Source organism: Saccoglossus kowalevskii, chromosome 4, assembly GCF_978046115.1.
Source record: "Saccoglossus kowalevskii chromosome 4, keSacKowa6.1, whole genome shotgun sequence".
NCBI lineage: Eukaryota > Metazoa > Hemichordata > Enteropneusta > Harrimaniidae > Saccoglossus > Saccoglossus kowalevskii.
Window position 1 is genome coordinate 28,545,195 of NC_140644.1, and position 13,751 is coordinate 28,558,945.

Consider the following 13,751-nt stretch of genomic DNA (forward strand, 5'->3'; position numbering starts at 1 on the left):
AACAAATACTAGCGAATACTAACATTTACAGACTTGCAATAATAACCCAAAGTAAGAGTGATAAAATAGAGTTCATACGAGTACTCAAACTTGTAACAAATCACTGCCAATAATTTCATGCTGATGAAGCCAACAATGAAAAGAAAACCTTCCTTACCTCGTTTAGTGGCACCTTCCCGGACCGGTGTACAAATGTTAGCAAACCTAGCAAGTTTCAGAAAACCCAATGCGGCAGGGCAATTCAGAGCAGACACAGAGACGTCTTCACTCTTCAGAAGCACATGCTGAACTGAAGACAATAGCCTGCCTAGCCCAGAGTTCACCACAGGTCAAACAGGTGAAACAAAGGAATCTAACTATGTAATCAATAACCAATCAGAGGGGAGGTTTGCACAACTTACACACCGCCCCCGAAAGGCGCACGTCACGAGGAGCCTTTCTAAATTTAAAGTTGCAGAACCGACAACTAAATGAATCATGTACATGAAAAGAAAAAATCATTGTTCTGTTCAACAAAAGTTCATTGTTCTATTTTCTTCTTGTGATGTAGTCTTTTACTACGACGTGGCATCGAATGATCACATCCATCTACTTGTTCATGTATTTCCTTGGTGTCTTCTGCACCGATCTCTGCTGCTCTAGTTACTCCATCTTGTCTTTCCATCACAGTCTTGTGATCCATGTTGCCTTCCAATAAACAGAGCTTGCGCACATCTCTCCGTAAACATCCAGTGGAAGTCTTCACAAGAACATGACGAGTTGTACCAAATCGATCAGCAAAGGTCTGTTCGACTTTTCCCAAAGGCCATTCACCTCGAGGAATATTTTCATTGACAACAAGTACCAAATCACCAATGGATAGGTTCCTTTTCGGCCTGCACCATTTCTGCCTTTCTTGTAGAGTTGGCAAGTACTCACGTACCCACCGTTTCCAAAACTCAGTTGCAAGATGTTGAGTTTCGGTTCTTCTTCTGTGATGACCATTTTCTTCTATGATTTCACTCACCGACGTACAAGGATTTGGGCGTAGCAAAAGTAAATGGTTTGGTGTGAGTGGTTCAAGATCATCTGGATCATCAGATAAATGTGTTAGTGGTCGATTATTAAGAATCTTCTCCACTTCTGTAGTGAAAGTGAGTAGCGTTTCATCATCCACTAACCTGTTCCCTAATAAAGATCGAAGAATCTTACTTATCGAACGAATCATCCGTTCCCATACTCCACCTGCATGACTTGCTGCTGGTGGATTAAAATGCCATTGAATATTTTTTCTGCTAAGTTTACCGTTAATAAAAGCTTGGTTCCATTTAGCAAGCATCTGTTTCAGCTCAGTCTCGGCTCCCCGGAAATTGGTACCATTATCGCTGTAGAGATGTGTAGGTGGTCCACGCCGACTAATAAATCTCCACACAGATTGTATAAAGGAATCTGTGGATAAATCATGGGCCACTTCGATATGAACAGCCCGAATGGCCAGGCAGGTGAACACGCATCCATATCGTTTAATGGTACCTCTTCTGTACTTAACATACAGTGGTCCAAAATAATCTATCCCGACATGGGAGAATGGTGGCTCACCTGGTGTCACTCTAGCTGCAGGAAGTGGAGCCATTTTTTGATTCCCGGGTTGTGCATTCCATCGACGACACTTAATACACCTACCAATCACACGCTTTACAGTAGCTAGTCCATGAACAATCCAGAACTTCTGTCGTATCTCTGACAGCACTTGGTTTGGGCCAATATGTCCTTGTTGTTCATGGTAATGTTGAACGATCAACTCAGTCACATGATGATTGCAAGGTAATATAATTGGATGTCTAGCTTGCTGACTAATGGGTGCATTCACTAGTCGTCCTCCGACGTGTAGGACTCCATTTTCTAATTTAGGGTTTAACTTTCGCAGTGGACTGACATAACCTTCAGCATCAGGTTTCTCACTCAGAATCTTTTGCGGTGAAGCAAACTCTCTTGGAAATGAACTTCGTTGGACAATTCTGCAAATGTCAGTGGTAGCAATGGAAAGTTCATGAACTGTTAACGGGCCTATTTTCAATAAGGCAGATCTTCTCAAGTACATCTTAAACCAGATGAGCCATGCAACACTCACTTGTAATTTATACCAAGAGGAGTATTGATGGAGCAAACGACTCCAAACATCTGTACCCATTGTATTGCACTGGGTAATGGTTGTTGCTTGGACCTTCCTTCTCAGCTCTTTGTCGTCACGATCAATTTCTGGTAGGTCAGTAGGTTGGCCTGGCCATTCTGATTCAGGTTGCCATAGAAATGCCGCACCATGGAACCATGTGGTTATTGCTGCCTCATTAGAACCATTCAATTTTATTCCTCGTGATGCATGGTCTGCTGGATTGAACTCTGAACTGACATGGTACCATTGTGATGGAGATGAAGCATCGTGAATAATCTGGAGGCGGTTAGAGACAAAGGTTTGGAATCGTGTTGCCATGTTGCGAATATATTGGATGACTATTGTTGAATCTGTCCAAAATAGGGTTCTCTGGATTGGGAGTTGAATTTCATCGTGAATTTGTCTGCTGACCTTAACTGCAACTGTAGCTGCTGTTAGTTCAAGCCTCGGTACTGTCATGGCTTTGAGCGGAGCGACCCTGGACTTTCCCATCAGCAAACTGCAATGAATTGTACCATTTGTATCTATCAGCCGCAGGTAAGATGCAACCCCATAACCTCCTAAGGAGGCATCAGAGAAATTATGGAGTTCCACTGTTTGTATTTGACTGAAACCAGTTGGTTTGTAGCATCTAGGTATAGCTAGTGTCATCAAAGTAGGTAGTTTTTTCCTCCATTCTCTCCAATTCGACAGTTGATCTTCTGGTACCTTTTCATCCCATCCATATCCAACACGACATAATTCTTGTAAGATTCGTTTTGCCGGTAAAACAAAGGGGGCAGCGAATCCAAGTGGGTCGTAGACTGAAGCCAAGAATGATAACATCTCCCTGCGTGTCTCTTCTTTCAGTCTGTCGCCAATTCTGAAGTTAAAGGCATCCTTTTCAACATCCCATTGGATGCCAAGAGCTCTGTCAATCGGCAAGTTCTCCATATCTAGATTCATCACTGAAGAAGCACGCTCAGCTTCTGGGATCAGTGCTAAGATTTCCCGACAGTTGGATATCCATTTTGTTAGATGAAAACCTCCTTTAGCTAACATTTCAGGCAACAGTTTCACCAGTTCCTTGGCTTCTTCAACACTAGCAACAGACTTCAGACAATCATCGACGTAGAAGTTTCTATAAACAGTATCCACAATATGAGTGTCATAATTACTTCTGTTGTCATCTGCAGTTCTCTTCAGAGCATATGCTGCACAGCTTGGTGAAGATGTGGCACCAAATGGATGCACCAACATTTGATGATCGGCTGGATCTTTAGATAAATCTCCTTCCGGCCACCATAAGAATCTTAGTGCATCGCAGTCCGTCTTCTTCACCTTAACTTGATGGAACATTTGCTTGATGTCAGCGACAATGGCAACTGGCTCTTTTCGAAATTGAAGAAGTACTCCCACAAGGGTATTATTTAGATCAGGACCTTGCAGAAGCTGATCATTAAGAGATGTGCCTTGGTATTTGGCAGCGCAGTCAAAAACAACTCTCACCTTCTCTGGTTTATTCGAGTGGATTACTGGATGATGAGGTAAATACCAAGTAGAGCCAGACTTCGTTGCTGATGAATCCACATTGGGCATTCTTCTTGCATGACCCTGGGAGATGTAACCATCCAATGTGTCTTTATATTTCTTCATAAGTGCAGGATCTTTCAATAGACGCCTCTTCAGTAGCTTCAACCTCTTTAGAGCAGACCATTTGTTGTTGGGTAAGCAGGGATCATCATATCGCCAAGGAAGAGCCAGCTGGTAGTGACCCTCAATCAGACAAACTGAACTGTCCATGATCGCCTTTGCTCTTCTATCTTCCAGCGACATACATGCCTTGGTATCAAACAAGGACTCTGTGAAATCTGCATTGTACATGCGATGAAGCTGAGAAGTTATAGGTTCGAGACACTGAATTGGGGAATCAGAGTCCAAGACTTGGTCAACATTAATAAAATTGATGCTGTTACCTCCACGCTTCTTTCTGCCCATTGGTCCAATGAATGTCCAACCAAGTAGTGTTCGAATACCATATGGTTGCTTCCTTTCACCACGACGCTCCTCAAGAACCCAATGTGCCTCGGGGACATCGTTCCCAATGAGGAGAGTAACATCTTTAACTTCTATCTCTGGCAATTCTATGTCATTCAGGTGAGACCATCCTTTTATATCCAACTTGGTCGGAATACTGTCAGCTGCTATCGGTAATCTATCCGTTGTCCAAACTTTATCCAGTCGCACACCATTGACCAAATTTAGACCTCTTACATCCATCTGTAATTCATGACCATTAATCTGCCTTTCTGCATTCAGTGTGGACAATGTATAATTGACAGGTTTACCTGTAATACCTAATTTATCAGCAAGGCTGTAAAGGCAGATAGACGAATCAGAACCACTGTCGAGGAATGCATAGGTTTCAATCTCTTGGCCTCCATCTACCCCACTGACACGAACAGGAATCACCTGCAAACTTATGCGTGGTTGATTGGTTTGTGTAGCACTACATTGCGCCTTGCTTCCAATGACATTACTATGTCTCTCATTTTGAGCTGTGGCGGGAGCTTTCAGATTACTATTGCTGAATGTCTTGGGAGTTGCAGATGTTTGATATGCTGAGTTCGATGTTGCAGGATGAAGCAAAGGATGATGTCTTTTACCACAGCCTACGATAGGGCAAATACGACCACTTCTACAATTCCTAGCCAAGTGAGGAGGTCTTGCTTCTAGGCAACAGTCACAGAGCCTGTGTTCCCTGATGAAGTCTTTTCTCTCTTGGAACGGTTTGAACGTAAATTTTCGACAATGTTCAAATGCATGGCTACCACTGCAAAACAGACAACCTCTCCTGCCATTAACTTCGATCATGGAAGTATCATCAGCACCAACATCATTGGAGGCAAACTTGGAAGGAAGATTTATGGGAGGCGTGTCAGCTACATGTGTAGCCAATGTAGTTGCTTTACTTGGCTTTTGTCTTGATCTGGCATTTGAATCTTTTTCTCCATCAGGCTTAGATCCTACCAATTTACCAAATCTTGTATTTGCAATTGCTGATCTGTTCTCCAGAAAGTGGGTAAGGTGCAGGAATTCAGGTTCAGTGCCCACACTGATCAACTTGCCAGCTTGCTTGGCCCAATCTGATTGCAAGTATGATGGTAACCGCCTAACCACCTTTTCCAGGGTATCCATTGAATTGATGTCAGCATGGAAATTCATTTGCTCAGAACTGAGGTGGCAATTCTTCATATCACGAGCCAATTTCTGAAGCTTATCCACTTCATATGCCTTTATCTGAGGGCCTTTCACCACTTTGTCAATTGTAGCATGCACTATGACGTGTTTCTGACCAAAGCTTGTAGAAAGGATCTTCCGGGCTTCTGTATATCCTCGCTCTGGAGGGAGAATTACACAGCTTCTGATTGCTTCCTTAGCTGCACCAGTACAGTGTTGGATAAGATATGATAGTTTGACAGTATCATCCTTGACTAATTGTTCTATGTTCACCTCAAAGTTTTTGATAAAGGTTGGATATGTGACTGGGTCACCATCGAAGGTATGAAACTCGTGTTTTGGTAGACTCAAGTTAATGGCTAATGCTTTGGTAGTCTCCAGCTGATTCTGCACAATGCATTCCATTGTCTTCTGTTGACTTTCTAACAGTTTCTGTAATTGGAACGTTTCAGAGAGAGCAGCACCATTACCTGACTTCTTAGTGGTCATCTGCTTCCCTATAGGCCCTCCTCTGTCATCACGATATTGTTTGCTGGTACCATGTGCATTATCAACAAAGCTTGTATGTTGTGGACTTGACGCCCCTGTAGTCCTGAATTGACTATTGGCTGGACTACACGACGGTATATACGATTGGAAATAATTGCTCATCATTTCTTGTTGGGTTTGCCTCTGCAAACCAGGGAGTATATCAGACTTCTGGTCAGATTCAATTTCTTCATCTATAAAGTCTACTTCTACCTTGGCTTGTCTTACCCGATTTTGAGCTTGCATAATTTCCATTTCTGCTTCCTGCTGCTCCCTCTCTTGACGCATCAGAAGCAGACGTTTTTCTGTTTCTTCTCGAAGCTGCAACACTTTTATGCGTTGCTTTATCTGTTTTTCAACTTTGAGTTGGTCTAACTCACACCGGGCTAAAGCGAGTTTCCTCCTTGCTTCCCGAGACACACGACTTGTCTTTGTATTGGAGTTAGAACCTATTCTACCATCCTCAATATCCACATCCAAAATTTTTTTCTTGCCAGTATCCCATGGATTTGTCTTGTTTTCTTGTGGGAGTTGAGGCCAAGATGAAGTGTGAGAATCTACCGATGCATTTGGCTCTGTGGTTAGAGTTGGCATGTGGACTTTCCTTTCCAAGAGAAATCCATGTTCCAATGCGTCTTCCATTTGGTCGTCAATCCTTTCCTTTGGGCCAGGAGACTCCATTGTTTTGAATACCCATTCTCTGTGTCTCTGATCAAAATACTCCTTTCTTTCAAGCTCAACCTCGTATTCACTTTCGACAGCACCTCTTGCCATAGGAGGTAGACACTGCATATATTCACGACAAGTTTTTTTATACGAGTTGAATATTTTCTCAAGAGCACATCTTTTCTTGCTTACTTCTTGGTATGCTGCTCTTCTGGACATCATACTGTCTATCTCAGTGTAGACTCTGGTAAGATGACCGCCATATGAAGCTGTTGATTTCTTCAAACGATGTATCTTATCAAGTTGCATACTGGCTCGGTCCAGGTCGAATAACGTGTCCCTATTTTGCGAATATCCTTGATTCAGACTCATTTCCCTGTCTTGCACGGGTTTATGATCTTGGATATGACATTCACAGCACGATATTCACTTGACTGACCGCAGTATTACCAGTATGTACAAGGTATGAAGGCAACACAAAATTATTATCTTCAGCGAAGGTTAAACGAGAACTATGTAGGCATCACAAGCTCCCACAGGTATTACAGTCTTACGCCACCAACTAGAAACGCGTACTCTGGTTATATCGTATATTTATTCCATATGGTCAATCGTTACGGAATCAAAACAAGTTAATACATCTCCAGAATATGGTTCTAAAATATACAAAACAAAATAGGGAAACTATAATAGTCGAAGTAAATCAAACAATTCTCATCATAAAATGTACAGTAAATTAAATATACATTTCTCTTAATATGTGCAGAAAGTCGAGCTATACAACCAATAAATATACGGCAAATAAAATATGTAACAATAAGTAACAATGCTAACTGAAATATTTGTCAACCATTTTGACCAGCCAAAGCACACATTGCATACCATGTGCTTTATAAAACGTGCAGCTGACCACATGTACGCAATGTGTTTGGGCACAAAAAATGGGTGGCAAATAATATAAATAACAAAACAATTTTCAAGAAATAAGTCTTAACAAATACTAGCGAATACTAACATTTACAGACTTGCAATAATAACCCAAAGTAAGAGTGATAAAATAGAGTTCATACGAGTACTCAAACTTGTAACAAATCACTGCCAATAATTTCATGCTGATGAAGCCAACAATGAAAAGAAAACCTTCCTTACCTCGTTTAGTGGCACCTTCCCGGACCGGTGTACAAATGTTAGCAAACCTAGCAAGTTTCAGAAAACCCAATGCGGCAGGGCAATTCAGAGCAGACACAGAGACGTCTTCACTCTTCAGAAGCACATGCTGAACTGAAGACAATAGCCTGCCTAGCCCAGAGTTCACCACAGGTCAAACAGGTGAAACAAAGGAATCTAACTATGTAATCAATAACCAATCAGAGGGGAGGTTTGCACAACTTACAGGTTGAAAATCGGTTACAGCTGATTTATGCAAAATAAAAATAAATGCCATTTAGCTAACATGGTTCCCCATCAGGAATCAACAGATCGAGCCCAAAGACTGAGGACATGCCATATGAACTGGTATATATTTTTTTCATACACAGGTACATGTAATGTTTTTTTTCCCACAAAAATAAGTCTTACCATTACAAAAACCTGTAATACTCACAGCACTTCATGTCAAAAGTAGAAAACCAAACTACAAACTAAATTTTCACACATTTTTAATTTTGTGCCAAGAGCTTCAGGGGTTTTTCTAGAAATAAAACTGCAAGAGGGAGCACTGCAATTCAGCGGAGCCACCAAGTGGGGAGACAGGGTTCTCCCTACCAGGGTGTGGAGTTTTTGATAATTCTAAGTTTAAATGGAGCATTCTATGGCTTCCTTGGGGCCGGAATTACTATCAGACAGGTCACAGTTGAAGACTGTGGCCACATGTAATCCCTGGTCAATGAGAATTTTATGGTTGCCAAAGGATCTGCTCTCCAGGGTAAGGGAGCACATGGCCTCGGCATGAGGGCGCTGCGCCCCTGTTCCCTTGTTTAAAAAAAATCCCGAGCTTCTCCTGTGAATTATGTGGAAATAGAACTGTGCAAATTTCATGTTCTACATTATATGTGATTATCATTACTATTTGCATATAATGTACAACTTTTATGTAATTAATATTGTATGCTTTATTTCAGTGGTGTAATTTTAGTGAGATTCTTGCGTAATAATAAACCCTGGACAGCATCATATTTCCAGAGTGACTCAAATGTTGAAGCTCTCTTCAACTTTATTGAGTTGGATTGCTTCTTGGAAACATCAAGTATTTCTCTTGGGAGTGGACAGGCTAAAAAGACTTTGCAGCAAGTGTTTGGTTCAGTGCCATCAGTTGTTCTTAAAATTGTTACCTTGGAAGAATGCACAACAGGTACATATTTAAACCATATATATTTTTTATTCACAATATTTACATTTGGATGTAGCTGTTACACTATGTGTATAAAAAGTCCAGTTTGGTAATTGTTTATTAAAAAAAATTAAACTACTTATATTTTGTCTGGCTCAGGCTGACAATTTTGTTTCTGAAACAACCGCCAATTTTGCCTTTTTATGCATATCCTTTTACAAAGATTTGTACAAAATCTGAGACGGGGACTTGTAATTTGTCTGTGTCCATAATAATTTCCTGAATGATGACACATATCTTTGTTTCCTAAATAATTTGATCAAATATGGCAGAGTTGTGGTTATTTTAATGTCAGAATCCAGGCCTTGCTCTGTCCATCTTCATTTCTTGAAAAATACCAATTTTGTTGTATCCTTGTGCAATGATAAAATGGTTAACAATAGATGTGCATTTAAATTTGTTCCCATATTTAATCAAAAGTGGCTAATTCCTGTAAAAATAAAAGTTATTTCTTGAAGATGGCTAGCATGATTTTGTCCATATCACCACACTAAATATCACTGCACTTTGATATGGACATCTCTTTCAAACACACTTGCATATCTAAGCCAACATAACTGTATTGTACAGTGTTTCCTCTGCCACTCACTAGACATACAAATGGCTAATAAACTGGTCAAGTGGCTAAAAGTGTACACAGCTGTTTAGCCAAACTGGCTAATAACTGTTTGTGGCTAAAATGATAATACTCAAAGTTATGCTCATGTATGCAGTGTTATATTTAGTTTGTTATCTCATAATCAGTTTAACATTTTTTTGGCTTACAATATTAATAGTTAGCCACAATGGTTAAACAAGCAAATAAGCCAGAGGAAACACTGATGTTATTTATTCCGTCCGTCTGTCCAGAGTAATTTCACTGAGATGGCTTGACCGATTTTGTTGAGACTTGGTACAAAGACACAGGGACCACCCATACAGATGCACATTGTTTTACTTTTATGAAATGATCAAATATGGTCAACTGGCAGTCATTTTGATTGTCAATCATGGCTTTTGTCTGTCCATTGATATTTCTCAGAGATGCCTTGACTGATTTCAATGATACTAGGTACAAAGACACAGTGAGGAGGTATACATTATGCACATGGATTTATTTCCTGATTTGATCAAATATGGCTGCCTGGTGGTCATTTTGAATGTGAGAATCTGGCCTTTTACATAGTAACCAAGCTTACATATGCATGTCAATATACTTTTAGCTCCTGTGATGTACAGCGCCCTCATATGCTTTTAAGGAAACATTTTTATAGATTCTTTATGCAACCTCTTGAATCTTCTTTTATTATTATTACTGTGGACCAATTTGCACAGCACCCTCAATCATCAATATAGCCACCCCACATGACTTTTCTCTATTATTTTTTTTTTCATTTACTTGTATCAAACTGTGATCTGGCATTCAAAATGTTTTGGTTTGCCTGTTATTTCTTGAATTTGACATTGTATAAAGACAAAGTGACATATGGCTGTCCCGCAGCAATATCAAATTCCAGTCATTTTGTCTCTGTCATTATTAGTCCCCGTTCGGACGTAGTCCGAAAACAGGGACTTATGTTTTGCCCTGTGTGCGTCCGTGATCACCTGTATCTCGAACATGCATGGACCGATTAAGTTCAAACTTCACTCATACATCACACATTATATGGGACATATGCACATGCATTTTTTTCATGATCCGATTAATGATAGCCGAATAGCGGCCATTTTAAGGCCGAAAATGCATCAAAATCACGTATTTTCACAATTCCGGAACCGGATCTCAGTCATACATGGATGGATTTTGTTCAGATTTAGTACAACGTGTTGTACATATGCAGGTGCATTTCGGTCATGATCTGCTTTGAATTTATATGTCACTCAAATATGAACGGAACGGGGACGTGTCATTGACAATGACTTGTTTCTGAGATAACTTGACCAATGTAAATACAAACTGACCCACCCTTAACCAGGTTATAAGAATATTTTGAATTCAAAACAAATCAACAAGACAAGTGGGGGCTATGAGTATCTTCCACTTCACTCTGTACATGACATCCACAGCCGACAACATTATTGTTAACTGTATGGATTCCTAGTCCTATAAATATGGCATCCAAATTGTGTGTGTTTTGATATATCTTCTTAGACTTTTTTGTATACTTTTTTTCTTTAGAATGTGGTAATGCATTGAGAGAGCTGCAAGATAATAGAAATATTTTAAGTAACAGTGATCAACATGAAAGTAAGGGAAAATTGTCTGATACTGATTCAGTAGATGTGAAGAAAGGTGGCATCATTGATAGGCAACAGTACATGGCAAGTTCTGATAATGAAAGTGTGAAACAGAGAAGAAAGGCAAGACGTAGAATAGTACTAACGTCAGATACTGATTGTAGAAACATGAATGATGGTTGCATCAGTGACAGGCAAAAGAACATGTCAAGTTCTGATAATGAAAGTGTGAAATTAAAAAGAAAGGCAAAAAAACGTACGATGGTACTAACGTCAGATACTGATTCAGGAGACATGAATGATAGTTACATCAGTGACAGGCAAAAGAACATGTCAAGTTCTGATAATGAAAGTGTGAAATTGAAAAGAAAGGCAAGAAAACGTACGATGGTACTAACGTCAGATACTGATTCAGGAGACATGAATGATAGTTACATCAGTGACAGGCAAAAGAACATGTCAAGTTCTGATAATGAAAGTGTGAAATTGAAAAGAAAGGCAAGAAAACGTACGATGGTACTAACGTCAGATACTGATTCAGGAGACATGAATGATAGTTACATCAGTGACAGGCAAAAGAACATTTCAAGTTCTGATAATGAAAGTGTGAAATTGAAAAGAAAGGCAAGAAAACGTACGATGGTACTAACGTCAGATACTGATTCAGGAGACATGAATGATAGTTGCATCAGTGACAGGCAAAAGAACATGTCAAGTTCTGATGATGAAACTGTGAAATGGAGAAAAAAGACAAATTGTATGAGTGTAATATCAGATAATAATTCGGACATTCGCAACCAAGTGATTGATCTCACTGAATCTCCTGTTACTGGGAATATTTTCATTGATCTCACATCCTCCCCTGCAGCTTTTCATGAATTATCTTCCAAAAATCAGGGAAAGGGTAATGAAAATGACATGTATAAACCTCTTAGCAGTGACAGTGCTGCTTCTGAATGGTCTGACGAGGGAAATGTTCCAGTAAAAGGAAGGGTAATACCAGCAAATGAATTTTCATTCCTGACACCAAAAGCTGTTAACAAATTGCCATATGATATTGATGGGACATGTGCTTATCGTCTAAAATATGACCCAACCCCAGGCAATACCATGAAAAGTACTTTAGATGGGAGAAACTGGAGACGCTATAATAGGTCATTTACCAAAGCTTTCACAAACAAACATGGGAGACGTTTACGATCTGTGTGTAAAGGAAGTTACAAATGTGTAAATTATCAGTGCCCATTTCGTACATATTATGAAACTTGCAATTCAAGGCATTATCTGAAACAGGACAAAGATATTGTTTGCGAAGAATGTGAGCACAAAATGAAATATTTTGCATGCAATACTGTAAAAATATGGGAATTCCCCCAAAATAGCAATACAGTAACTATTTACCATTATGGCGCACATACTTGTAACCCTGTAAAGCGATCTACACTCCCTTCTGAAATGCAGGAAGCAGTGAAAAACAATCCCAATAAAAAGCCATGTGAGCTATCTTCACAGATTTTAATGAATGCTGTACAAAATGCAAAGTGTCGTGAAGATATAGAAGAAACTGCATTCAATTTGTCTGACAAAATGCAAGCAAGAAATATGAAATACAGGACACTTGGAAGCCAAGTAGCATCAAAAAAATTAGATGAACTCCAAAATAAATGTGTTAATACATACAACGATAACTATTTATTATACAGATATCAAATAAAAGAACAACGAAATGGTATGTGGTTTGTAATTCAGTCAACCTGCAAAGATGGTAAAATTTCTAAACACGAGTTTCAAACCAACTGTCCAGAACAGTATCAAACTTACGTCATCAAGTCATCTGTGGAGCGACTGAAAACTGCCACACATATTATGGATACAGAACACATGATGTGTGATGAATGGTGTTTCATGGATTTTAAGCACAACAGAGTAAAGTCAAAGAGACATAAACTCAAAAGTGTTAGTGTGAGTACTTACCATCCTTTGTTGAAAAGGGTCGTTTGGTTAGCCCGAATGGACTGTGAACAAGAAAATAGTGAAACAGTAGAGTTGTTCCTAGAAATGTTTGATGAAATGATGTCCAGCTTTACAAACTCTGCTATTAAACAGTTCAAACCTGTTACAGGCTGGATGCTTGATGAAGGTGGTGCTCTTCATTGTAGTCTTGAAAAAAGATTTGGAAGACAATACTGTGATGAAAATGTTGTAAGTTGTCGTCTACATCTTATGCAGTGTTCTCTCCGACATGCCAACAGTGCTTTTATGGGACAGTTAAACAAAAACTATACAGTAACAAAATTCAAATCTCTTGTAAATGAACTTGTGTATTCTGTCACAGTGAATGAGTATATGACATACTACAGGGAAATAGAAACTTTCATCAAAGAGAGTGGAAATTCCGGATTACTTCGATGGTTACATTGGTGGGACAAAAGACGTCATCATGTCATGGAAGCGTACCGACATAAACCATTGTCATGCCCCAATACAAATCTAGCAGAGGCAAGTCATGCATCCATGACACTCAGTGGTGGTTCAGATATCACATTACCCGAGGCAGCTGTATATGATGTTGCTGATTCA

At 39.7% G+C, this 13,751-nt stretch overlaps 1 protein-coding gene across 1 annotated transcript; it reads right to left on the minus strand.

Annotated features, from left to right (window-relative positions):
• Positions 1 to 520: 520 nt before the first annotated feature.
• LOC146747259 (uncharacterized) lies at positions 521 to 6,937 on the minus strand. The gene has a single exon (XM_085498372.1). It carries the CDS (start codon positions 6,935 to 6,937, stop codon positions 521 to 523), a length of 6,417 nt encoding a protein of 2,138 aa, XP_085354498.1.
• Between the last annotated feature and the right edge of the window lie 6,814 nt (positions 6,938 to 13,751).